General features: G+C 32.6%; 1 protein-coding gene across 6 annotated transcripts; it reads right to left on the bottom strand.

The window, feature by feature from the left end:
• Window positions 1–1,580: 1,580 nt before the first annotated feature.
• On the bottom strand, window positions 1,581–25,084 carry LOC105213264 (uncharacterized). Of its 6 annotated transcripts, none has more exons than XM_011185964.3 (8): window positions 24,928–25,084; window positions 16,047–17,482; window positions 4,110–4,202; window positions 3,383–3,686; window positions 3,036–3,122; window positions 2,855–2,959; window positions 2,640–2,774; window positions 1,581–2,553 (listed from the first exon to the last, which is right to left on the bottom strand). In XM_011185964.3, exons 2-8 carry the CDS (start codon window positions 17,129–17,131, stop codon window positions 2,044–2,046), a joined length of 2,319 nt encoding a protein of 772 aa, XP_011184266.2. In that variant the 5' UTR covers window positions 17,132–17,482; window positions 24,928–25,084; the 3' UTR covers window positions 1,581–2,043. The 6 variants fall into 6 exon arrangements, with proteins under 6 accessions (XP_011184266.2, XP_028896814.2, XP_054090977.1 ...); XM_029040981.2 differs by lacking the exon at window positions 24,928–25,084 and adding an exon at window positions 20,137–20,253; XM_054235002.1 differs by lacking the exon at window positions 24,928–25,084 and adding an exon at window positions 19,940–20,092.
• Window positions 25,085–25,993: the final 909 nt, after the last annotated feature.

The raw sequence follows: 25,993 nt of genomic DNA on the forward strand, positions 1-25,993 counted from the left end.
AAGTTATATTTTCAGCTATATTTTAATATTTCTTTTATAAAAATCTTAGAAAATAAATTTTCTAATTTCTAAGACAACAATATTGAAAAATACAGAGTTATGTGTTGTTTTCGAAATGCAAAAAAAATATGACTTTTTTTTAATATCAAAATAATCAAAATGAAGTAGTTCTGAAAAAATTGAAAATTTAAACCTTTTTTAGCTCAAAACACGACTCTTTTTTAGTTTGAACCCCTTTGACCCTTACTTAGTTTTAATTTGAACTCGATCTTTCTTTCTCTTTGAGTTATGATGTCAGCAATTTTGAAAAATTATTTTAATTTAACAAAGAAATCGAAATTACATTTTCTGTTTAATTTTAATATCTTGATATGAATTTTAGTAGTTGTTTTTGAGCGGTAAATTTTATTAACTGTTGGGTACTGCGTTAGATCCAATAGATTCAATTTACTATTTAAATAGTTTCATAAAATATATCAATAATGACTTTGATACGATGGAATCTTTGGATGAGTGTGAAACGGAACACTCCTTCGATGTTTGGAACCATCATAAATATTTGACCCACCAAAATATGAAATGTAAGCTGGTCCCCGTAAGGAACTTTTTTGGGAACTAGATAGCTATAACACTGGAAATTATAAATTTTTATTTTTCAAATTTTCCTGACTTCAAGTCAAAACATTGTGTAATATTGTCATATTATTATTTTTGTAAAATAACTTGATTTAATGGCAAAATTACTGAAAATTCTCATTCTCATTCTCTTGTCTCTGACTACTCCTAACCCCTTTAGTATTCGGGTCTACATAGCCAGAACAGAGGACTTTTTTAATTATTTCGAGATCGACAACTATTTTAATTCAGTAAAGCTATTATTATCAGTTATTATATATTTATGGCAACATGGTACAGTGTTCGACGCTTGGATTGGGAATTATTGAATCTGAAGAAGTAAGTATTGAATATATTGTACTTTATGTGGTTATATGACATTTTTAGATGAAAAAACTTAGAATTACATTGAATTTCATATTAACTTAATAACATTTTAAACTTAAAATAAACATTGTGCCAAAGTGACAATAGTCAGGGCTTTAAACAAGAGAAAATCAGCGAAAGAAGTAAATATTTTAATTTTTGATGAGAGTGTATGATTTATTCAATTCAATTTCAAATCATATATGTATGTACATATAAAATTTGGTTTTATTTTCTATTAATTATTTTATAAATTTCTACTAATGCTGTAGATAAAAGCTCTAATAGCTGTAATATTTTTGCACTCTAATTTTTTAAGGAAACACATCTTTCAGAATATTTTTTGGTTTTTATATATTTATTTACCTATTATAATTGTATATTTTTTTCTTTTTTAATATAAATATATATGTGTATATATAAAAGTAACTTTTATATTTATACTATATTTCATTATAAAAATGTACAATGATTTGTGACACTTAATCAATATATCTAAAATATTATAGACTAAATTTAAAATACTACATATTAAATAAAGCTTTTCTGAAGCTTAAAAAAGCTAAAACATTTTTGGCATTCCTCTGTGAAATTTTGTGTTTTGTTTTTGTTTTGGACTAAAATCACTAGACTTTTTTAATTGTATATAAATTTACAGCCAATGTGTTTAATTATGTACATTAGAGCATAGACTATTTCATATATATGTACATATGTATCTATTTAAGTTACATAAGTCCTAAACAATAATTTGTTATATTTTTTTCTAATTATAAGCAATTTTAAAATATTTTGTTTCGAATAAATTGGAGTGTGTAACCATTTGCATTGCTTACATATTAAAATTAATAAAAATATGGCCACACTAAAGCCATAAAAGCTCCAGTACTAAACGCAGTAAAAGCACATTGCGCTGCATTCGTCACTTTTTGAATTTCCACTTGAATTTAGACTGGCGCTATTGGTCCGAAAATTGCAACTAGCAAACACTTCGTTAGGCACAAGTGGAAGAATATCTCTTTAATATATTCATATTCCATACATTTAAGCACAGCACACCGTTCAATTAACTGCATACCACGTGGTGCGATTGCTTGACGCATCCGATTCTGGCTCCGGTTTCGGCAGTACCCATATATTGCCTATACCACTGTCCGAACTAAAACGATTCGAATCGCGAAACAGCGTCAAGCTTACCGGTTTACGGTATTGTTGTTCGCCTTCGCGTGCATAACGATCTTGCAGCTTTTGACGCTCCTCTGCCGCAAACGAGCTAACCATTTCCCGTATCAGCTCCAGCCAGGCTTCGATCACTGGCGGTTCAGCGTGGAAATCGCACTCTTGCTGCTTACGACGCTCATAGAATAGGGTGAAGTTCTTCGTTTTCGCCAGGATACCGATATGTTCGCACGGATAGCGACCGTTGAAGATCAAGTGCTTGCCCTTAATCTCTGTGTAGATTATGCACTTGTCGAATATGAAGACCTTGCCGCGATAGGTGCGTCGGAGTGTGTGATCAATGATCGAAAAGTCGCTTACTTTGCGGAATTTACCCTGATGGAATACGTTGAACTACAGGTTGAGGAAAATAAAAAATATTTTGAGTAAATAAAAAAATGCTGAATGTGTTAGATGACAGCTGTCACAACAATTCTAACCTCATTACACTCGACAATGTCGTTAATCACTTCAGATTCATTAGTTGTGGTCAACAATGTGCGCATTTTCTTCTCGAGACGGCAGCATGACTCAAGCAAAGGTTTGACCTCGAAGTCGGGATGCTTGAAGAGAGTCTGTAAGCATACAAGTAAGAGAATTTAATTTCCTGAAAGTTACTGTATATAATATATTGTTTTATTTGTCTTCAACTCACCGTGATAAATTGTTGCAGCAGCAGCGGATATCGCGCCATGCGTTGTATAGGCTGTACCAGGAAACTATTTATACCCAACTTATCATCCAATTCGTTTTGTATCCGCTGTAAAATAAAACATTTTTATTAATACGCTTTTTGATATGAATTATTTATATAATTACTTAAAAATTACACTTACCTTAAAATAATTCTTAAATGTATCACATAATTTGAGCGAACGTTGCTTGTTCATTGTGAATATGACATAGCAGTAGAAGGAATTGTTCTGCAAAAAAATAAAAATAATTGTTATAAATATAAAAAGCAAAATATGTATTTTTTTATTTTATTTTATTTATTTTTTTTATTTTATTTTATTTTATTTTATTTTATTTTATTTTATTTTATTTTATTTTATTTTATTTTATTTTATTTTATTTTATTTTATTTTATTTTATTTTATTTTATTTTATTTTATTTTTACTTTTTATTTTCTAGAAATAATGACAATTTTCCGTACAAATCTCTAACAACCTCAATACTTACATTAATATAATGCTGAAATTCATCGAATAACCGCTTCAGATCCCTTCTATATGCATGCAGCATTGGTAAAAATTCCTCCGCATGAAATTCATAGATCTGTCCGATATTACCAAGCAAGACATATTTCTTGCCGCGCAAACCGATGGGTAAATCTTTGCGCGCAAATATATTGCCATAATTCTCCAAGCCGAGTCGCAAATTCTCCACATATGTTTCCTCTGTTTTTATCAGCTCCTCGAGTATGGGTTTGATGTGTTGTGAGCTCTTATCGCGCAACTCAGCCTCAGTTTCCTCCTCGTGCTCGCTGTGAAGAAAGTGTAGGAGAATGTTTTGAATATTTTAAAAAACAAGTACGAAGTGTAATTATGCAACTTATCGCGTATTAGGTTTATCGGTAATTTCATATTAAATAAAAGTTATTAGGAATTTATTGTGTACTTCAGCCTGCTTTCTCACTTTTGTTTTACGTTTTCTGTTTTTTATTAATAATTAGATAATTTTTTTAAACTTATTATTTTTTTGTAAATATATATTTTTACTTTATATTAAACCACTATTCATAATAAATTTCATACATCACAAATGTTGGTGACTCATACGCCGTGACGCACACATGAGGTTTGTGCTTATCTTGAGAAATTAGCAAAAATTTGCTTATTTTTAATAATATAATATTTGATTTTTTGATGTATTACTGTTTATACTTGTTTGTAATTTAATATTTTACCTTGGTTGGTAGAGCGATTTACATTTGTCAACAACCGCATGATTTTTGGTACCAATAATTTCAGTCTTGGGACGAGGCACTGAGCGATAATTTCTGGAAATAAGGACAGAAAAAAAGTTATTATTTATAATTTTATAATATTATAATTAAATTAAGTCTTTAATTTTGTTATTAATGTATAACGTTGGCGGGTAACCATGGCGTATGAGTACTATTTTCAATTTAAATTAATTTCATTATCCGAAAAAGAAAAGGAAAGATTTTTTGTAAATATTATTGTTTTATTTATTAACAGCGAAAGCCTCTTGGCAAGTCAAATCCACTTCTTCATTGATCAAACTCATGTCTTCAGTTCAGTATGTATTAAAAAGAAGCTGTAGAATATACTTATTCCAAGATTTTGTTTTCGAAACTTTGAGCTGATTATAGTACATAAAACAAGTAAGGAAAGGCTAAGTTCGGTTGCAACCGAACATTTTATACTCTCGCAATTTATTGAAGAAATTTTATTAAGATAACACCCAAATTTACCTATAAATTCGGCACAAAGTTTAATAGAATAACGAAAATCTTCCTATATAGTGTATGAAGGCTGAGGAAATTCCTGAACTGATTTCATTCATTTTCACCAGCAAGGTACACTATATCCAAGACTATACACTCACTTAATTTCTCTAAGATATCTCACATATTAATCAATACATATATGCAGATTAAGGCCCACCATATTTTTGAAAAGCCTATAATTAGGTATATGGGAGCTAGGAGATATTATTATCCGATTTTAATAATTTTTGGAACCAAGACACACTATTAGAATAAACAATTTCTTCTGAATTACATTAAATTATCAGAGAGATTAATCCATATTTTCGGTTAAAATTTACCCTTAGGCGCGGAGTTCAACATGTTCGATAACAGGGGCCTTGAAAAGTTATAGTCCGCCAATTTTTTCTCAAGTGAAGCCAGAGATGATATGTACTATTTGTGTAAAGTTTTATTCCGCTATCTTCATTGGTTCCTTATGTATACATTATAAAGTAAAGGAATAAGATGAAATTCAAAATTGAGTTATATGGGAAGTTGTCGTGGTTATGAACCGATTTCATCCATTTTTCACATGTGTCATCAGGATGTCAAGAAAGAGATATGGTTTTTGACCCATAAGTGGGAGATGCCACGCCCATTTTTCATTTTGTAAAAAAATCTGAGTGCAGCTTCCTTCTGCTATTTTTTCTGTAAAATTTAGTGTTTCTGACGTTTCTCGTTAGTGAGTTAACCCACTTTTAGTCATTTTCAACCTAACCTTTGTATGGTACCCTTTGTAACCGATTTCAACTAATTTCATGGTGTGTGGTGGCTTTCCCAAAAAAATTACATCCAAATGTGCCTCTCCCTAATACGATCCTATGTTCCAAATTTTATTTTCATAACTTTATTTATGGCTTAGTTATGACACTTTATAAGTTTTTGGTTTTCGCCATTTTGTGGGCGTGGCAGTGGTCCGATTTTGCCCAAAGCAACCTCCTCAGGTTGCCAAGGAGTACGTGTTCCAAGTTTCGTTAAGATATATCAATTTTTACTCAAGTTATCCGTTGCACGGACAGACGGACAGACAGGCATTCGGATTTTGACTCGTCTCGTCACCCTGATCATTTTGATATATATAACCCTATATCTAACTCGTTTAGTTTTATGACTTACAAACAACCGTTAGGTGAACAAAACTATAATACTCTCTTAGCAACTTTTGTTGCGAGAGTATAAAAATAACCGAAATATAGTCAATTACTTGAAAATTAAATTTATGATATCCGACGATATGATACTCAAAACCCATGATGCTCGGAAGGCCACAGCTGAAAAACGGATTATTAGAGTCAATAGATCTATAAAATCTGAAACTGAAATGTTTCATTTTTGATATATATCAAACAGCCGAGTATCTGCTTGGAAGTCAATGACCCTATAAATCAGAATACAGTGTAATCCATTTATAATGGACTCGCTTAAGATGGAAACTCTGTTATTATGTACCTCTTTGTCAAGTCCCAGTTCAAACATATGTAAAAAACTCGGTTAAAATAGACTCGGTTATAATGGACTCCGGTTATAATAGACAATAAAATCGGATTTTTTCCATAATAACCGAAGCTTTCAAAATCAAATTTCAAAACAAAGTTGGCAATCAGTTGGCAATAAGCAAAATCTTGTACTTCCCCGAATTCGATCAAGAGACACAATCAGTCTCTGCAGCAGAAAACGTTCATTTTTTCTTGGAAATAAGTCAAAGAAGGCAAACAACTTCTGCGGTGGGCTGAAAGTGACGTTCGTTGGCTTTTCATTGAGAGTTGTTAATTTTAAGAAAAATGTCGGAAAAAAAATAAAAAGCGAGCATTTACTTTGCATGAAAAATATACAATAATATGCGAAATTGAAGGAGGAACTTCCCAAGCTGACATTTGCTTGAACAAAAACCTAAAAAAACAGACTGTTTCGAACATATGGATTAATCGGGAAAAAATAAAAAATGATTGGAAAGTCAACGACAAGAGAAAAAAAATAAGAGTGGCGACACATCCTCAAGTTGATGAATTACTGTTTAAATGGTTTATTTTATTTTTATTCATAATTTTTTATTAATATTTTTATTCATAAACTTTATTGCTTTAATAAAAAAACACATTGAATTTACTTTTTGAGTTAAAAATTGTATATTCTGATTAGATGGACACTCGGTTATAATGGACAATTTGACATGGTCCCGTAGAGTCCATTATAACCGGATTACACTGTATATTCTTTTTAGCACCAAATCTAAAACACAACACCAATTAATAGACGAGATTGTTATCGTTGAAGTATGAATAACTCCAAAGAGACTCTAAAGACTCCTTACATTCACTAAAGACATTCGTGTGTCTCCTGTGTCGCTACAAACAAATATACTAGTTATATAATATACTATATAATATATTTATATATATTTAATTGATTCCCAAAAATAATCAATTCTTCGAAAAATTATGTACGTAAATATATATGAAAATCGTTGGAAATTCCATATCATCAATTACAATGGAAATATAGAGGCTTAAACACCATGCACGCAATTTTATTTGTTTTGCTGCGCGCCATCATACATACACATTTCTCACACCTAGTAGCCTTCACATTTTTCCGCTATCATTGTGCTAAAAGACATGTGTGTTATTATATAACGGGTGATTTTTTTGAGGTTAGGATTTTCATGCATTAGTATTTGACAGATCACGTGGGATTTCAGACATGGTGTCAAAGAGAAAGATGCTCAGTATGCTTTGACATTTCATCATGAATAGACGAACGATCTGCCACAACGTCGAATTTTCAGTGAATGGGCCCTAGAAAAGTTGGCAGAAAATCCGCTTTTTTATCGACAAATTTTGTTCAGCGATGAGGCTCATTTCTGGTTGAATGGCTACGTAAATAAGCAAAATTACCGCATTTGGGGTGAAGAGCAACCAGAAGCCGTTCAAGAACTGCCCATGCATCCCGAAAAATGCACTGTTTGGTGTGGTTTGTACGCTGGTGGAATCATTGGACCGTATTTTTTCAAAGATGCTGTTGGACGCAACGTTACGGTGAATGGCGATCGCTATCGTTCGATGCTAACAAACTTTTTGTTGCCAAAAATGGAAGAACTGAACTTGGTTGACATGTGGTTTCAACAAGATGGCGCTACATGCCACACAGCTCGCGATTCTATGGCCATTTTGAGGGAAAACTTCGGAGAACAATTCATCTCAAGAAATGGACCCGTAAGTTGGCCACCAAGATCATGCGATTTAACGCCTTTAGACTATTTTTTGTGGGGCTACGTCAAGTCTAAAGTCTACAGAAATAAGCCAGCAACTATTCCAGCTTTGGAAGACAACATTTCCGAAGAAATTCGGGCTATTCCGGCCGAAATGCTCGAAAAAGTTGCCCAAAATTGGACTTTCCGAATGGACCACCTAAGACGCAGCCGCGGTCAACATTTAAATGAAATTATCTTCAAAAAGTAAATGTCATGAACCAATCTAACGTTTCAAATAAAGAACCGATGAGATTTTGCAAATTTTATGCGTTTTTTTTTTTTTAAAAAGTTATCAAGCTCTTAAAAAATCACCCTTTATTATACTTCAAAGCAGTGACTCATAACAAAGCTGTTGGCGTCACTGATAAGGGTATCAGCCAGTGGTCGCAACAATATAGGACGAGCATGCTCGTATGTAAATATATATAATAATAAAAATAAATAAGAAAGAAATTGTATTTAGCTTGAATAAATTTAAAATGCAAGTACTTATATAATTACAGCTAATTGAGAATTTTCGATGTATAAAACCATTCAGTACTCAATAAATTGAATGAAGTAGCAATAACTGAACTCACTTTCTTTCTTAGTAAGAGGGAACAAAGAACTTTGTAATTGTAATGAATTCTCTTATTCAATATCCAGTCAAAATTCTGATAATTTTACCTCGAAGTTACTTCATTAGATGTTTTGAAGTGAAACCTGTCTTAAGGAATACTGCTGGAGGGTTATTTAATGGGGGAACATCATCACAGCAATCACTGTAAAATAAGCTATTCGTCTATTCCCCGAATATTTAAATATTTGTGCAATCTTTCAGTCTCTCAATCTAACATTATCTATAAGGTAGTATAAGACAGTAAGCCCTCTTCGATTCGCCAATTTTCTAATCGCAAAATTATCGCGTCAGTTACAATACAAGAGTGTATGTGGATACCTAATTAAAGTGGCATAATCACTGGCTAACTCAAATTATTTATACCAGTTGCTTGCTCGATTCGCTACTCTCCATATTTTGGCGCAGGCAACTAATGCATAAGCAAAGAGAAAATAAAATATATATTTAATTCTACTTTTACTCTCTCTACTTCTCCATTCTCCTTTGCATCCACACCTTCTCTTCAAGACAAACTCAAATCACTGCCATTGTTTTTCAGTATTTTTCACACCCACTTCCCACAGCAATTTCATGGCTTGAGCTTAAGCGATAAGCCGTTACATGTCTGTGCGATTTTTTGCACACTTCATTGAACAGACATACAGCTTTAATGAGTGCTAATGTGGGTACTCATGAACTGGTTGTAATGCTTCAACTGTATATAGAGTCTCATATGTTTATATACACAAATGCAATAAATAATCGCCTATTTTTATGTACATTTATATTACTTTTGTAGACATACTTGTCGAACGCTGTAGATCAGCTGTGTCAATTCAAAATATTTACAAATGCACATATGTTATTTAAATACTATATGTAGATACTGTGGGTAGCATTACATTGAGTCACTCAAGTATTGAGTATCAGTAAATGCATTAAATCAAGCAATAAATAATATTTAAGCGTCATCAGTTTTTATTTGTCTCATTTTACGCTGTTATCAATAATTATTTTGCAGTGGAGGCACTATGTGGATACAAAGGTGCGATATAAAATAGGTCAATACCATTTGGTGCTAGTAAAGCTTAGATCCACTCACTGAGTACAACGGTTGAAATTTCAATATCTCTCTTACAAATGCACGTGCCTTTCGTGTGCATAATAAAATTAGAATTATTACAAAAAGGTGTCTAAAAGTCTAAGAAGTTACAACTTCTTGTTTTATGCATTGAATAACTCCAACAGCTGTCATCGAACTTCAGTGGGTTAAGTTCTTTATTACGTTGGAGGTTTGTGTCTTGCTTATATCAACAGTTACAGTAATGTGAAATGTCAAAATTTACCTTAACTATAAAGAGTAAATATTTAAAATAATCCAGCGGAAGCAGAAGAAACTATAATAAATATTATTTTCATGGCAATTTATTCAAGAAAACTTTACAAGAATAGAAAGAGATATAAGAAAATATTATTTTCTCTGCTCTAGCAATTTAAGGTACCCCATTACCCCTCCTTGCCTAACGCTCTGCATATTTAACTACATTTGCATAGATATATATGTCGCTATTTACAGTAATTTATCTATAGTTTACACGCGCTTATCAGTTCTACGAATTGCAATTCATTTATCATTTTATGGCCGAAAGCGCTAAATATTTGTGCCTTGCCATAAAAGACTGCCGACAAGTGATTTACCACCTCCGCAAGGTACGGCAAACTATTTTCATACATACAACATATACATAACTACATATGTACTCATCCAGTATAAATGTTTACCGTACTGATTTTGCGGTTTATTGTTAAATATCTAAATAAATATTATTTAATGATATTACAGTTATAGTTGTTTTGGTTTTTTCGAAAATTTAACATATGAAAGGTTTAATTTGATGTATTTGGAGATTTAGTTGTTTTCGAATCGAACAAGCAACTGGTATAAATTATAGAGACTGTTATAATCAAATAGTGAAATGATACTTATTACCACTTTAACGAATCTATAAATTCGTTGCTGTGTTGAAATGTTTTTAGACCAGATCTATAACATAGCGAGTAGATAAGTGTCGAATCGAGAGCAGTAAACATATAATAATATAAATGTAAAGAAGACGATTTGCTCGCTATTTACACAAAACTATTCATAGTATCTGATTATGTCTGAGTGGTGTCCTAAGTACTTACGGCACTGAGTCATAGGTTTATCTGTATGACTATAAATACTCAAGAGTGTCTTTAGACTAGTACTTAATATAAGACTATACAACTTTTTAATATTTAAGACAGCATTTAGTACCGCATTTAGATATTCTCGGTGATTTTTCTAAAATAATTAAATATTCTTATCTTTTCTATATCTTTTCTTTACTCAGTGTTGTAATCTGTACATCTGTACAACAAACTCCTATGAAAACGTGACACACTTGATAACGTGGTAAAAAAAAAATAATAAAAAATAACGATGTACAGTTAGATTGATATATAAACATCGGTGATAAGTGTATTGTGTTTTTTAGAATCGTAGAAGTCTGTAGTACATTAGTACTAAAAGATATGGGTTAAGGTTATTTATAGTTGGTTATATATTTTGAGTATCTACTGGACCGTTTGTATTTTTGTCTGCGGAAATGCCTTAACAAGTATCAAGTAATAATTAAGAATTCTGGAATAATAATAGATATAGTATAATAATGAAAGATAAATAAGAATTTTAGTACAAAAACACCAAAAATTTGTTGGTGCAATAATTTTAGAGAATTCCAAAAATTATTAAGAATTCTCGTGTGCCTATTCTTGAAACTAAATTTAATTTGTAAAAAATGCTTCTCGCGGTTAAATATCTTTTTGTGTAATATATTTCACCGATTATAGATAGGTCTCAACAAATAAGTTATGTGTATATTTTTTTAATATTATACTGGATTATATTTTTAACAAAAAAAATATTTTTTTTAATTTCTTAAAAAATTAGAAAATAATTATATCTGAAAAATTAAATTATTTATTCAATTTATTTTCTTATTCATATTTCCATATTTTTTTGCACACACATGTACCTTAAAGTCGACTAACAAAAATAAGAAAACAAACGTTTTATTTGCACTTGCTTATTGCGCTAATTAAGCAGCGCATTAAGCGTTGTATAAACAAAGTGTCAACGTCGCCTGTCGGTTACGTATACGCCCACGTGGCTATAAATTATTATCATTACTGCACGTTAAAATTCATTTGTCATGGCCAAAATACACAATTGCATGTTTGCAATACAACAAACCAAAAGTTCGGCAAACACATAAAATTTTAGCAAAACGATTTGTATCAATTTGTAACGAAAGACAAAAAGGAAAAAGATTGTAATGAAAGACAAAAAAATTCCTGAACCGATATCGCTAATTTTCCCCACCAAGGGATATCCCAAACATTAGCCAATATATATGGTATAAAGCTCACCGGATGTTTGAAACCCTAATATTAGGTATAAGATTTTTGGTACAGAGAAATATTATTAGAAGAAAACAAGTAAGGAAGGGCTAAGTTCGGGTGTAACCGAACATTTTATACTCTCGCAATTTATTGATATTTTAATTTTATAAAGATAACACAATTCTACCCATATATTCGGTATAAAGTTCAATAGAATAACGAAAATCATCATAAATATTATATGGGGACTGAGGTAATTCCTAAACCGATTTCACTCGCTTTCACCACCAAGATACAATGTCGAATACTATAAGCTCCCTTAATTTAATATAACTTATAATTAGGTATATGGGATCTGGGAGAAGTTATGACCCGATTTTTACCATTTCAGGTACAGAGAGAAACTGTTATAAGAAAAAAATTCAGAGGGAATGAATTACATTAAAATATCTGAGGGATTTACCTATATTTTCGATGAAAAATTACCCTTAGGCACTGAGTTCTTCATGTTCGATATCAGGGGCCTTGAAAAGTCATGGTTCGATTTTGACAATTTTTCCACAAGTGATGTCACAGCTCAAATACAGTATTTGTGTAATGTTTTATTCCGATATCTTCATATGTTCCTAATGTATATATGTATTATAAAGTGAACGAATCAAAAGAATTCAAAATTTAGTTATATGGGAAGTAGACGTAGTTGTGAACCGATTTCGCCCATATTCTACCCGTGTCATCAGGGTATCAAGAAAGTGTTATATACCGAATTTCATTGAAATCGATCGAATAGTTCTTGAGATATGGTTTTTGACCCATAAGTGGGCGACGCCACGCCCATTTTCCATTTCGTAAAAAAATCTCAGTGCAGCTTCCTTCTGCCACTTCCTATGTAAAATTTGGTGTTTCTGACGTTTTGGCTGAAATAAACGACTGCAGAAAGTTTGGTTTATATTTATTTATTTTATTGGTTTGCGAGTTATATACAAAAAACCTATTTGGGAGCGGGGTCACGCCCACTTTTCCAAAAAAATTACATCCAAATGTGCCTCTCCCTAATGGGATCCTATGTTCCAAATTTAATTTTCATAACTTTATTTATGGCTTAGTTATGACACTGTATAGGTTTTCGGTTTCCGCCATTTTGTGGGCGTGGCAGTGGACCGATTTTGCCCATAATTTTTACTCAAGTTATCGCTTACACGGACAGACGGACAGACAGACATCCGGATTTCAAATCCACTCGTCATCCTGATCATTTATGTATATATAACCCCTTATCTAACTCTTATATTTCTTGGTGACACAAACAACCGTTATGTGACCAAAACTATTATACTCTGTGCAACAGGTTGCGAGAGTATAAAAATATTCCCACCGAATTTCTTTAAAATATCTGAGAGATTTGCCATTACATATTTTCAATAAAAGCTCTAATTCTTATGTTCGATATCTGGGGCCTTGAAATTTTATAGTCCCTTTTCGGCGATTTTTAAACGGGTGATGATGCCCTAGTAATTCAATATTTTTGCAAAATTTTTTTAAGATATCTTCACTGGTTCCTGCTTTAAATATTGCAAGGTGAACGAATTCGATGGACTAAATTGCGTTATATGGGAAGTAAAATATTATATACCCAATTTCATTGAAATCGGTCGAGCAGTTCCTGAGATATGGACAGACGACGTACAGACTGACATCCGGATTTTAACTCTACTCGTCAAACATATCACTTTGATATATATAACCCTATATCTAACTAGCTAAGTTTTAGGACTTACAAACCACCCTTATGTGAACAAAACTAACACCCTCTCGCAACATGTTTCGAGAGTATAAAAACACTGCGAAAATGTGAACGTCACTAACAAAAGATCTAAGCAAGCAAACCAGCTGTGAAATTAGCAGAAGGAGAATAAAACAGATAATAGTTGCATATTTCAAACGCTGATTTACTAAATCAGCTGTCAACTTCCCAAAAGGCAATAAAATTTATAGCTTTAGTTAGAAACAGATAAATTTATAAAAAAAAATAAAAATTAACAAGAACTCACCCATAGCAACCAGAACAGATATTAACTAAGTTTATATAGCTATATATTTTATATCAACAAAAGAGAAAGATTTTGTATGACATTGTCATAATTTTGACATTATAGCACTCGAATTTCACATCACGTAAATGTCTCGGCATGTTTTTTTCTTTTTCAAGGTTGAATAGAGTGAAATAATGACACCACATCTCGACTTCGAAACATAGCACATTAAAAACACATCGGAGGAATTTAGTTCACTTATAATGTGCGACTTTCATGATGTCAAATTCAATGACAGTCGTCAAATAAATTAAAAACGATTTCAAATCATGTTCAGACCTATCTAGACTTCACTTTAAAGATTCCGAAAAACAAAATTATTTTTGCCATTAAAAACACTTTCACTGGGTTCATAATATTGTCAGTTTAGTGTCAATGAATTTGACAAATTAAATGTGTGTATGGCAAGTCTAAAAATGTAAATAAAGTATCCGATATATTAAATATTATAAAATATTCTCACAATTTACATAAATCTAATCTCTGTTATATCACTGTTGCTATACAGAACTGTTATATCAGACTGTATTTATTAACATTTCACTGCTAAAATTAGAACTAATTAATGTTACATACAACACTGTGTCGATTGAACACAGTTTAAGCTGTTGAAGGTAAATTTCAAGCTTAAAAATAAATTTGTGACTAATAAGGCATTACAACAAATTTGTTGTTAGTACAAATAAGCATATGCAGTTACACATCTATACATATATACCAACCCATAAATTATGTGTAGAAAGTGTAGTAACATTTTTTGTTATCGCTTTTTAACCGCTATGTAAACAACAAAGTGAGCGCAGCAAGTGTTTTGTTATTTTTTATTGTTTCAGCATTACCGATTTATAGCTGTAATGCGATGACCGTCAAAATAAAAACCACTTGTATCACAGCGAACGCTTTGAAAACAGCAGCAACTCGTCATGTTTTGGACACAAAACGATTAAAAGCGACCATTGGCCAAAGTTTTCGGTAACGATTAAAAAGAAAACACACAAACATACATATATGTCTAAAGTATATAAATGTTGTCTGTGTCTGACTAAAAAAATATTACAATAATTAAAATGCCCTCGTTTTTCCACACGGAAATGAAAATGAGGGGGAAAGTTCTTGAGTTGAAGAACGATCGTAGCATAAATGAAAGTCTCATACCAGCCTAGCTATAAAGGTACAGATATTCAAAAATTGAAAAAAGAACCATTTGAACTAATTGGAAACAAATTAGTTATCAGATATCTCTCATCAAGTTAAAAGGTTTGGTTATGTTAGACCGAAGAACTATCTCAGCTCCTCTCGAAAAGATCAAGTGCATAGTAATAGTACAAACCAATTAGATATCAGAAATCTCTCATCAAGTTAGAAAATTAGGTTAATTTAGAACAAAGAACTATCTCAGCTCCTCTCTTGGGCTAATGACATCTAAGCTTTCTTTCTAAAAAATTGGATAGCCTCTGAGTCTAACCTTGAAACCATCTACAACATTTTCTCAGACTTTCTTTTAACCCAACAACTAGTAGTGTAGTAAGTGTAATAGGATGTCGAGACCACAAAAACCGTTTCAAGACAGATGATATATGTAAGGAACGGATCCGGATTATTATGCAACCCAAGACTATCACTCTCGCAATTCTTGAGGAAATTTTTCCATATTCGAAATTGAATGGTCACATTTTATCACAATGAATTGTTCAACACTCAGCTTAAACAAAAACGTTCAACGTATCTAGACGATAACCCTGTTCCTCCCGATAGTAAATATACCTCATGAGAATGATAAAATTACACCAAAACTATATAAGATCTTTAGTCAAGTTGCGAAATTGATTTAAGAGTCGCGTATTACGAAACCAGAGCGAATAGAACTCTGAAGAGACTAGAAATCTGATGCCGAAATGAGAAAACATTTTTAAACAGACTATACTGCCTAAAGACCAAAGCGGTTTGGACGGGTTAATAAATTAAAATTAAGCCCCACTCACCTTGGGAAATCTTTCGATGCGATCTGTCCGCTACATTCAACTTCCGCAACCAGCTTCTTCGCACGAGCCTTCGGCATTGTGCGTGCATAATCATCGCTAACAGCGCGACGCACCTTCTCCACCTTACCGAAATCATCGAAATTCAATTCCGCAACGCTCGCCGATAACGCTTGTTCATGCTCCGTTGGTGGCATATAGCCAGGCACTGGTGATGGCACCGCGTCTTCGCGCAATTCATGCGCTTCTTCTGGCAAAACATACTCTGCCTCAGCAACAGCAGCCGCGTGCGACTGCGCATCCTCAGCATAATCGGAGATTTCATCCACATCATCCACGGAACGTTCCTCATCGATGGAGGTGTGAAATGAGCTGGCCGCCGACTGACGACTGGCCACCGAACTATCCGTTTCGGGTGTGGAACGGCGCGTAGCGGGCGGAAAAACACGCCATAAACCAGGCGACGCGGCTGAAAAGCCACCCACACCAGTTGTTGTTGTTGCGCGTGTGTGCGTATTATTTTGTTGATTTTGCTGGCGCAACTGATGACGTCCCGTCTTAAAGAGTATGCGCTGTTCGGCAGTCAATGTTTCGAAACGATTAACTTTCTGTCGCACACCCAACAAGGCGGGATCGGGCGTTTGTGGTTGACCATCGTCACCATTTGTTGTTGTTGTTGTAGGCTCGTCATTATCTAGCGGCGGCCCAGTTATGGGTAACGGTGGTGGCACCATTCTACGCGTAGAGGCACGATAAAATGCACTTTCCGTATCCGATTGAACCGAGTAGGAATAATCCAGTTGACTACTAGCGACGCTAAACGAATGTGAACCGCTACTGCCACTGCTACTCGACGTACTGTGATTGTGACTGTCATTGCCGCCAGCGCTGGAATTGTTCTCATGCGCTGAACTTGCTGAGCTCGCGTTGTTTACACTCTCGGCTGCACTTAGATTAAACGACTCCACCGAGCTGTGACTCTCGACGCTGATGCGTCGACCGGAACGACGTTTGGCAAAATTGCGATTACTTAAATTGCGCTCGCGTCGAAACGGACGCGGACTGTCGAAGGCGCTCTCGTCAGCCATTGGTGTGTGTGTGTGTGCGTTTGAATGTCTGCTCGTAATACGCGAATAGTCGTTTGAGCAAGCGCGCTTATCTTGGGTTTGACGCGGCCACCCACACTCAGTATCAGTGGGGAACTCGCTTTGCACACACTGTAGAACTTTGATCACTAGAGCTCTCACTCTCTTTTACTCTCTTTCTCTCTCTCTTTGCTCTTTCAATATTTATTAATAATTTGTTAATTACACTATACTCTTATTGACAAAAATTTTGCTCAGCTTCAATTTGTTTTTATTTTCACTGTATTTCGATTTCATGAATTTCGCTTTTGTCAGCGTTTTGTTTATGTCTCTCTCTTCTTTCAAATGTTGCTGCTAAAAATAGAGAAATTATTGTGGATTTGTCAAAACACTTGTTTTACGTTGTTTTCATTGTGGTTATTGTTTTTATATTATTATTGTTGTTATTGTTTCCACATCAATTTCGTTAATTCCACAAACTTATCACACATTTGGCTTTTGTTCACTGCACGAATAGAATTTTCACATTTTCACACTTTCAGACCTTGCTAATATATTTGTCACGGCCAATGTAACCGCCGCCACAGATGAGTAATTATTTTTCTCACACAATACGATTATGCATATAATACATATATATAATAAATAATGTTTATATAAGCACTGGTATTGATTTATACATATTTTTGGCACTGTTATCAGTTTATTGGAAATTCCAAAATTTATAAAAAAAGACCCCAGTGGAATTTTTATAAATTTATTTAAAAATAAAAGGAATAAAATAATATTTTTCTCAAATGAGGAATTCAGAATATAATATTATTATTAATATTTTTAGAAAAGTGTTTTATTGGTTTTATTTTTTTTTTTTTTTGTATCTCTTTCATGAAGAAAAATAAATCTTTTTTGATTTTAATTAATCACAAATTTAAAATTTGTTTAGGCTAGTTTGTTATAATAATTACCTTTATTTTTACATAATTTCAAGAAAAACATATCTTTTCAACTTAAAAAAATTAAGATTTTTTTATTTGTTCTTCACTTTATTTACATATTTATCGATTATTTTCCTTTTATTTTTTTAATATTTAAAATTTAATATTAAAAGTAATTTATTTCCAAATATTAATATCGCTTTAATCTAAGAATTATGAATTTATTATATTTTTTCATTTATAGCCACTTCAGACTAACCCTTAATTAAATCAATTAGCTAATTGTCTACAATAATGAACGGTGTTCATTATGACCAATTTAAAGTCGAGATTAAATTACCAATTGTGTAATATTAAGTGTGGAAGAACTAGTGGAAGATCAAAAAAATATTTTGGTTGAAAAGCTCAAATGTAAGTGTATTAGTCTAATTTAGTACAATTAACTAATTGAATTACATTAGTGTTTATTTAATTAACTTAATTTGTTCAAAAAAATATTTTATTATCTTCCAAATCAGTTTATTAATATTTTTTATAAATATATGTTAATTGATATCCATACTATTTTATTTAGTTTTAATCCCGCGATAGTAAATTAAGGTCTTACAGACAGGAATGTATTTTTATGACTTCTACATGAGTATGAAGTTGAGAAAAAATTATGAACTTGAATTATTGAATTTTTTATTGTATCACAAGACAATTCCTTTTGAATTAACGATACTTTATCAAAATTCGTATTACTTATTTTATTTTCAATAATGCAACCTAAAAATTGTCGACTCACAGAGACCCGCTAAAATATTTTCACATCATTCACTAAGGGTTAATATATTTAAATTGTATTTTGATAATTAAATTTGGAAACCTGTTACTCGTTTTAATTTAATTTAATCAATTTTATTTTTATTTTCTTTACTTTCACTTTTAAAATAATTTAAATATTTAGTAAATCACTTTGTAGAATAAACTTCATTTCTTTCTAAATTCTCAATTTTTTTTTTTTCATTAGTTTATTGATTAAGTAATCACATTTTCCATAAAAAATAATAATTGTAATAACAATAAATACAATCAGCAACACGATTCTCACATTATCTTTTTTTCACACACAGAAAACAGAAAATCCCTTCACTGAATACTTTTAGCACAACAGAACAAAACAAAAACTTAGCCGGGGATAATTAAAGCAATTTATTTATTTTCCACCCGTCATTAGCGCCACAGACAAGCGACTAAGTAACTAACTAACCAATAAAGCACGAGTAGACATCTCAACTAAACAGCAAAGCTAACAAGACACTACAGCAAAAAAACACAGCACGAGAACATACATCTTGCTACCACACACACACAGTGTTTATCAGTCTTTAGACGCTGTCAAGAAAATATGTCATTAACAGCTGTGCAAATTGGTAATATCGCGAGAACTCTTTGAAATACTCAAAAGCAAGAAACTGAAATATAGATTTGCTCAGACAAGGCACTAACACAAATGTAAGAACAAATTGGCCAACACAGTTTGCCATTTCTACAGCAAATTATTTGTCTCAATTTGCCAATCTCTGCACTCACCTAGCGCTCATTCTTTCATAAGACTTGTTTTAACCCTTCAAAACACTCGCGATCTGTGCGCTCTCACGCTCTTCAACTCTTTTTATTGCTTTTTCGCAATTAACATTTCATATGACTGCTTTAATTTTTATATAGTAGTATTATATAAATATTCATTTAATAGTAATTTCAACGTGTTTTCTTTGCCGTCTCTACTTTATTGCTGATTTTCTTTGTTTGTTGCCGGAACCCTGACGTGGTATTTAAGTTATTATAATGTGTTTGTTTTTGTTGTATTTTTTTATTTTTTAAATTTATTTACTTTTTTTCACTTATCAATTTGCGCATTTCAACGGAAAGACGGATAAAATTTGCAATATCTCTTTTACGTCACAGTGTTATCGAATAGTATGTGTACATAGTAGCACTTGCTTGTAAAGAAGCTAAAAGTTTATGTAGCCTTTTCCAGTTTTTTTTCACTTTTTTATTTGTTTTAATTATATTAAAGAAAATTCTTACATAATCACATCTAAGAAACGTATTTCTCTAGCTTCTCTCTAAATCAACTGAACTCACTTACTTTTAGATTCATCAAATAGACCGAGTTCCGTCAGCTGTTTTTATCAGTTGAGACCAGATAAGATTATGAAATTTATAAAATAGGTCGCCATGTTTGTTATTGGGATTGCCATTATTAGAGGTGCAATAGTAAGTTTGCAGACGCTCCCACAAATTGAAAACGTGTTCAAACTTTTATTTGCACTTAACGGAGAACACATAAAATTGATAAAAGAATACCCTGGCGATCAACGAAGGCATTTACGATAAATTCGCTGGCACTATTATTTACTAGTTTCCTGTCCTATCCGGTTGCATTCGGAAATTGATTGTTTTTACAGATTACGGATTATATATATATATTTGGCGTAGGAACCGCTTTAAGCGATTATAGCCAAATCCACCAGAGCGCGCCACTCATTCCTCCTTTTTGCTTTTTGGCGCCAACTGGAAACACCAAGTGAAGCCAGGTCACTTTGCACTTGGTCTTTCCACCGGAGTGGAGGTCGTCCTCTTCCGCGGCTTCCTCCAGCGGGTACTGCATCGAATACTTTCAGAGCTGGAATGTTTTCTTCCATCCGTACAACATGACCTAGCCAGCATAGCCGCTGTCTTTTTATTCGCTGAACTATGTCAATGTCGTCGTATAAATCGTACAGCTCATCGTTCCATCGTCTGCGGTATTCGCCGTTGCCAATGTTTAGAGGACCATAAATCTTGCGCAAAACCTTCCTCTCGAAAACCCCAAGAGTCGTCTCATCGGATGTTGTCATCGTCCACGCTTCAGCGCCATACATCAGGACGGGAATAATGAGCAACTTAAAGAGTTTGATTTTGGTTCGTCGAGAGAGGACTTTACTTTTCAATTGCCTACTCAGTCTAAAGTAGCACCTGTTGGCAAGAGTGATTCTGCGTTGGATTTCAAGACTGACATTGTTGGTGTTGTTAATGCTGGTTCCCAGATAAACGAAATTATCTACAACTTCAAAGTTATGACTGTCAACAGTGACGTGGGAACCAAGACGCGAAAGCGCCGACTGTTTGCTTGATGACAGGAGATATTTCGTCTTGTCCTCATTCACCTCCAGACCCATTCGCTTCGCCTCCTTATCCATGCGGGAAAAAGCAGAACAAACGGCGCGGTTATTGCTTCCGATGATATCAATATCATCGGCGTACGCCAGGAGCTGTACACTCTTGTAGAAGATTGTACCTTCTTTATTTAGCTCTGCAGCTCGTATTATTTTTTCCAACATCAAGTTAAAGAAGTCGCACGATAGTGAGTCACCCTGTCTGAAGCCTCGTTTGGTATCGAACGGCTCGGAGAGGTCCTTCCCGATCCTGACGGAGCTTTTGGTGTTACTCAACGTCAGCTTACATAGCCGTATTAGTTTTTCAGGGATACCAAATTCAGACATCGCGGCATAAAGGCAGCTCCTTTTCGTGCTATCGAAGGCAGCTTTAAAATCGATGAAAAGATGGTGAGTATCGATTCTTCTCTCTCGGGTCTTTTCCAAGATTTGGCGCATGGTGAATATCTGGTCCATTGTAGATTTTCCAGGTCTAAAGCCACACTGATAAGGTCCAATCAGTTAGTTGACGGTGGGCTTTAGTCTTTCACACAATACGCTCGACAAAACCTTATATGCGATATTGAGGAGACTTATACCAGGGTAGTTGGCGCAGATTGTGGGGTCTCCCTTCTTATGGACAGATTACGGATTACGGGTCTACATATTGTTGTTATAGAATTTTAAAAGTTAGTAGTTGTGCCTTCTGATACCTTTAGAATCTTGTTAGGAACTTATGATGATTTTTGTGATCTTAGTTCGATGTCGACTTGATTTCAAATGGGTCGAAATATAGATCTTGTTATCAGACCAGAATCACGCCTACGACTTGTATAAAACCCTTAGAAATACCAGCGACTTATTTTACTTGATATTGACTGAGTTATCGAAATAAAATTTGGCAAATGTTGGGTCAAAACAAATTTTAGTTATTCCCGGTATACCCTAAATATTTAAAGCTGTTTAGTAAAAGCTCTTAAATACCGGTACAACTTCGAAACTATTTTCAAAAAAAGTAAAGGGTTTGTATTTCTATATTTATATTCCCTTAGAAGTTCTGCCTTCGACCAACTCGACCCAATAGCTTTTTATGATACACGATAGCTATATTCAGCCCAAAGAAATTCATTTCACAACGAATTCAATAAACAATCGCAAATAAGATTGTGAAAAAATCCCCTGCACGATATCATTTTTTTAAACTATTTACGATTAATGACTTTATAGCTCTTTTCTTTGGCTTTTTGCTGTCAAGTGTGCTGATAGCAACTGATATTGAATGAATTTTCGATTTGCCATTGATATGAAAAGCTATTTATAAAATGTTGATGGAAGAGTTACAATGAAGAATTAAAAAAATATATATAATAAATAAAGAAACACACGACTCCACTTCAAAATGGGAACTGAGTATTCCCACAACTGTCAAAATCGCATATACATATATTTATAAGTACATATGGGTGTATTTCCACAAATAATTAGTCAAACTTCCAGCTAATAACAACAACACAACAAACACGTTTTCAGCTGCGTGACTAGCGTTAGAATAATGCAAAAGTAATTCGCAAAAGTTGTATTCGTGATAAATAACAAATGCGACTTTAAAGCAAATAAAGCAAACAATAAATAAAGGTGCTTTAGAACCAAAATTGCAAATTGTGTCACTTTCTCAACATTTTAAAATATATCAATATGGACAGGGTGACAAAATTAAGTTGTTATTAATGCTAATTAGATGATGAGTTGTGTGCTGTGTAGTCTAAATAACTTATTTGCTTTATGGTTACTATAAAAATATTTATAAAATTTCTTTATAGACTTTTAGAAGAACACATTTGGCAAAAGACGATTTTAAATATTTTTGTCTGTCTTTTATTTTGGATCACAATCCAATTAGTACTTATATTAGATACACTAAACCTTGAAATGTAGCGAAAATACAACTGGTATAAAGTACAGAGAAGACATAATTCAAATAGGGAAAGAATGACAAGTGACTTTACCACTTTAAAGACTTCAATCGCATTACTTTATTTGTTTTCAAGCTCGCATAGCTCCTAAACTTAGCACTTAGGGAAGGGTGGCAAATTATCGGAAACATAATAAAAAATAGTGAAACGAATATAGAACTGGTATAAATCAACAGGATACAGAAGAGTAGTGAAGTGATTAGATAACTACTATAAATCAACCGGATAGAGAAGACTCGATAGAAATGAGTAGTGAAACTAATAGACAACTGGTAGAAATGAACCATATAGAGAATAGCAGTGAACCGAATAGACATCTAGTATAAATCAACAGGATAGGAAAGAGTATTGAAACTAATAGACAACCTGTACAAAGTACAGAGAAGACATAATTCAAATAGGGAAAGAATGGCAAGTGACTTTACCACTTTAAAGACTTCAATCGCAATACCTTATTTGTTTTCAAGCTCACATAGCTCCAAAACTTAGCACTTAGGGATGGGTGGCAAATTATCGGAAACATAATAAAAAATAGTGAAACGAATATAGAACTGGTATAAATCAACAGGATAGAGAAGAGTAGTGAAGTGATTAGATAACTACTATAAATCAACCGGATAGAGAAGATTCCATAGAAATGAGTAGTGAAACGAATAGACAACTGGTAGAAATAAACCAGATAGAGAATAGCAAGGAAATAGTATTGGAACGAATAGACAACTGGTATAAATCAAATAATGGGAATAATGGCAAGTTTTAAAAGCCGTTTCTTCAAAAATTAAGATTTTCGAATTAAAATATCGATAAAACTTGAAATTGATTATCGTATATCTTTCTTAGTAAATTTTACATAAAATTCTCATTCACCAAAACTATTAGGCGAAAGTTTTATTATATTTAAACAACAGCAATAAAATTTGTTTGCAAAAATTATTTCGAAAATATTTCGGAAATTTATTTTTACTATAATTTGGAGATGTAGTCCCACAGCATTTTAAATTCCAATGCACAGTTCATCATTTACGAAAATATGTTTAGATTAGAATCTCTGCCGTTTTTCAAAATAAACCCAAGGAATAAGAGTTCTAGTCTACAATATTTTCAAAATTCGAAAACAACCTTTATATGAACAAAAACCTTCTTTAGAGAATGTCAATACTACTGCTAAAGCTTCGTGATAAAAATTTCATTTGTTTCATACTTGTGATAATATGAGCAAGAGCCCTTGAACACAGCCCTATTTTTGACAAATAAAGCCAAAAACAAGTTTAAATATTTAAACTTCTTATTCATCGTAAGATTTTAGTTCTATCGAACTAACGCATTTCATTGGATTATTTAATCTACGGAGAGTTATGCAAGTCTGAAATTAGTTTTAAAAATATTTTTGAAATACATATGTTAATTTATTAAAAATTATTATATTTGATTTACTTTATTAATTATGCTTTATTATTTAAATTTTATATTTTTAAATATTTTGTATTAAGTTTTTTTATAATTTAATTAATTTTAATTTAATTAATTCAATTTTATTAATTTTAGACCATTTATTAATTTAGACCATTATTTTATTTTTTAATTTAATTTTAGTTTCAAAATTCTTTTTTTTTTATTTTTTGTCACATTTTCCAGTCAAATTTCCACTTCATATCTCAAGATTTCAACACATTTTTTTGCTAAAATATTCCTCATTCTCGCGCTCTCACCTTCACTCTCTTCCAACCATAACACTAACGTTTGTGACGCTTTTACGAAAATGCCTTTTCACGGTCTCACTTTGTTAGTTCTCAGGTCGTCCGTTCGTGTTCGTGTAATTCACGCGACGTTTATACACTTGCACTTGTGAATTCGTACTGTTCTGAACAATTTGCAAATGTCGATTCCAAGTCACGAAAAAGATTTTAATATTTACCTTAATATCGGTAATATATGTGGATTTTTATCTCTTGCGGCAGTCGCGTTGTCGCTGCGGCTCGCATTGCTGATATGCTTATTTACGCGTATCTTTTTTTTCATAGCCAAAATTGTTGTTTCATTATTTATAGTTTATATGCATTTTGTTTTTGCTCGCACCTTGCCCTTTCGTCTGTTAGCACTCATTCTGCACCGATTCAATTTGTTGCTGACTTGTTCCATTCTTTTTGTTGGTTTATTTAATATATTTTTGCTTTATTGTTGTTATTCCAACGTTTCATCTGTTTTCACGTGTTTCTCAATTACCTTTTCCTTTTGTTTATATCTTCCATTTCGCATACGTTTAATTTATTTTACATTTTTTTCTGGTCCGCGGGACAATTAATGAAAGCAATAAAACGCTTAGTTTGCATTTAGTGAGTGTCTGCTAGTCGTTAGTGTTTGTGTTGTTGTTTTAGTAAAACTATATTTATGTAGTGTTTTGTAATATTATCTCTGTTACAGACATTTTATATGAGCACTCTTAACTTGTCATTTGTTCAAATAGTTATAAATTTCAAGCTAGGTGGGTATGGAAATTAATTTATTCGTGAAGAGACTTCGTTAGAATAACAAATATTACATAATTTTTAATATTTAAATTACGATAATAATATCGCCAAATCATATTTTAAATACATTGATTTTAAATTTTATGTTAAAATGGTTTTAGAAATTTTATAAGGATGGCAACCTCAACAATTTTTTTTTTTATTTTAAACTTAGTCTAAGATCACATTTATACCATTATACAGATATAATGCAATCAGAATTTGTATCTTAAAATATTTTTTCCAACAATATTTATTTATATAAAGG

Source organism: Zeugodacus cucurbitae, chromosome 6 (assembly GCF_028554725.1).
Source record: "Zeugodacus cucurbitae isolate PBARC_wt_2022May chromosome 6, idZeuCucr1.2, whole genome shotgun sequence".
Taxonomy (NCBI): Eukaryota; Metazoa; Arthropoda; class Insecta; order Diptera; family Tephritidae; genus Zeugodacus; species Zeugodacus cucurbitae.

Excerpts from the sequence above, each read along its gene's own strand:
- LOC105213264 (XM_011185964.3), bottom strand. The coding sequence starts at position 17,131 with ATGGCTGACGAGAGCGCCTTCGACAGTCCGCGTCCGTTTCGACGCGAG. Across the intron at positions 4,203-16,046 it reads GCATCGAAAGATTTCCCAAG|AAATTATCGCTCAGTGCCTC; the intron begins GTGAGTGGGGCT and ends CCTTATTTCCAG. Across the intron at positions 3,687-4,109 it reads AAATCGCTCTACCAACCAAG|CGAGCACGAGGAGGAAACTG; the intron begins GTAAAATATTAA and ends CTTTCTTCACAG.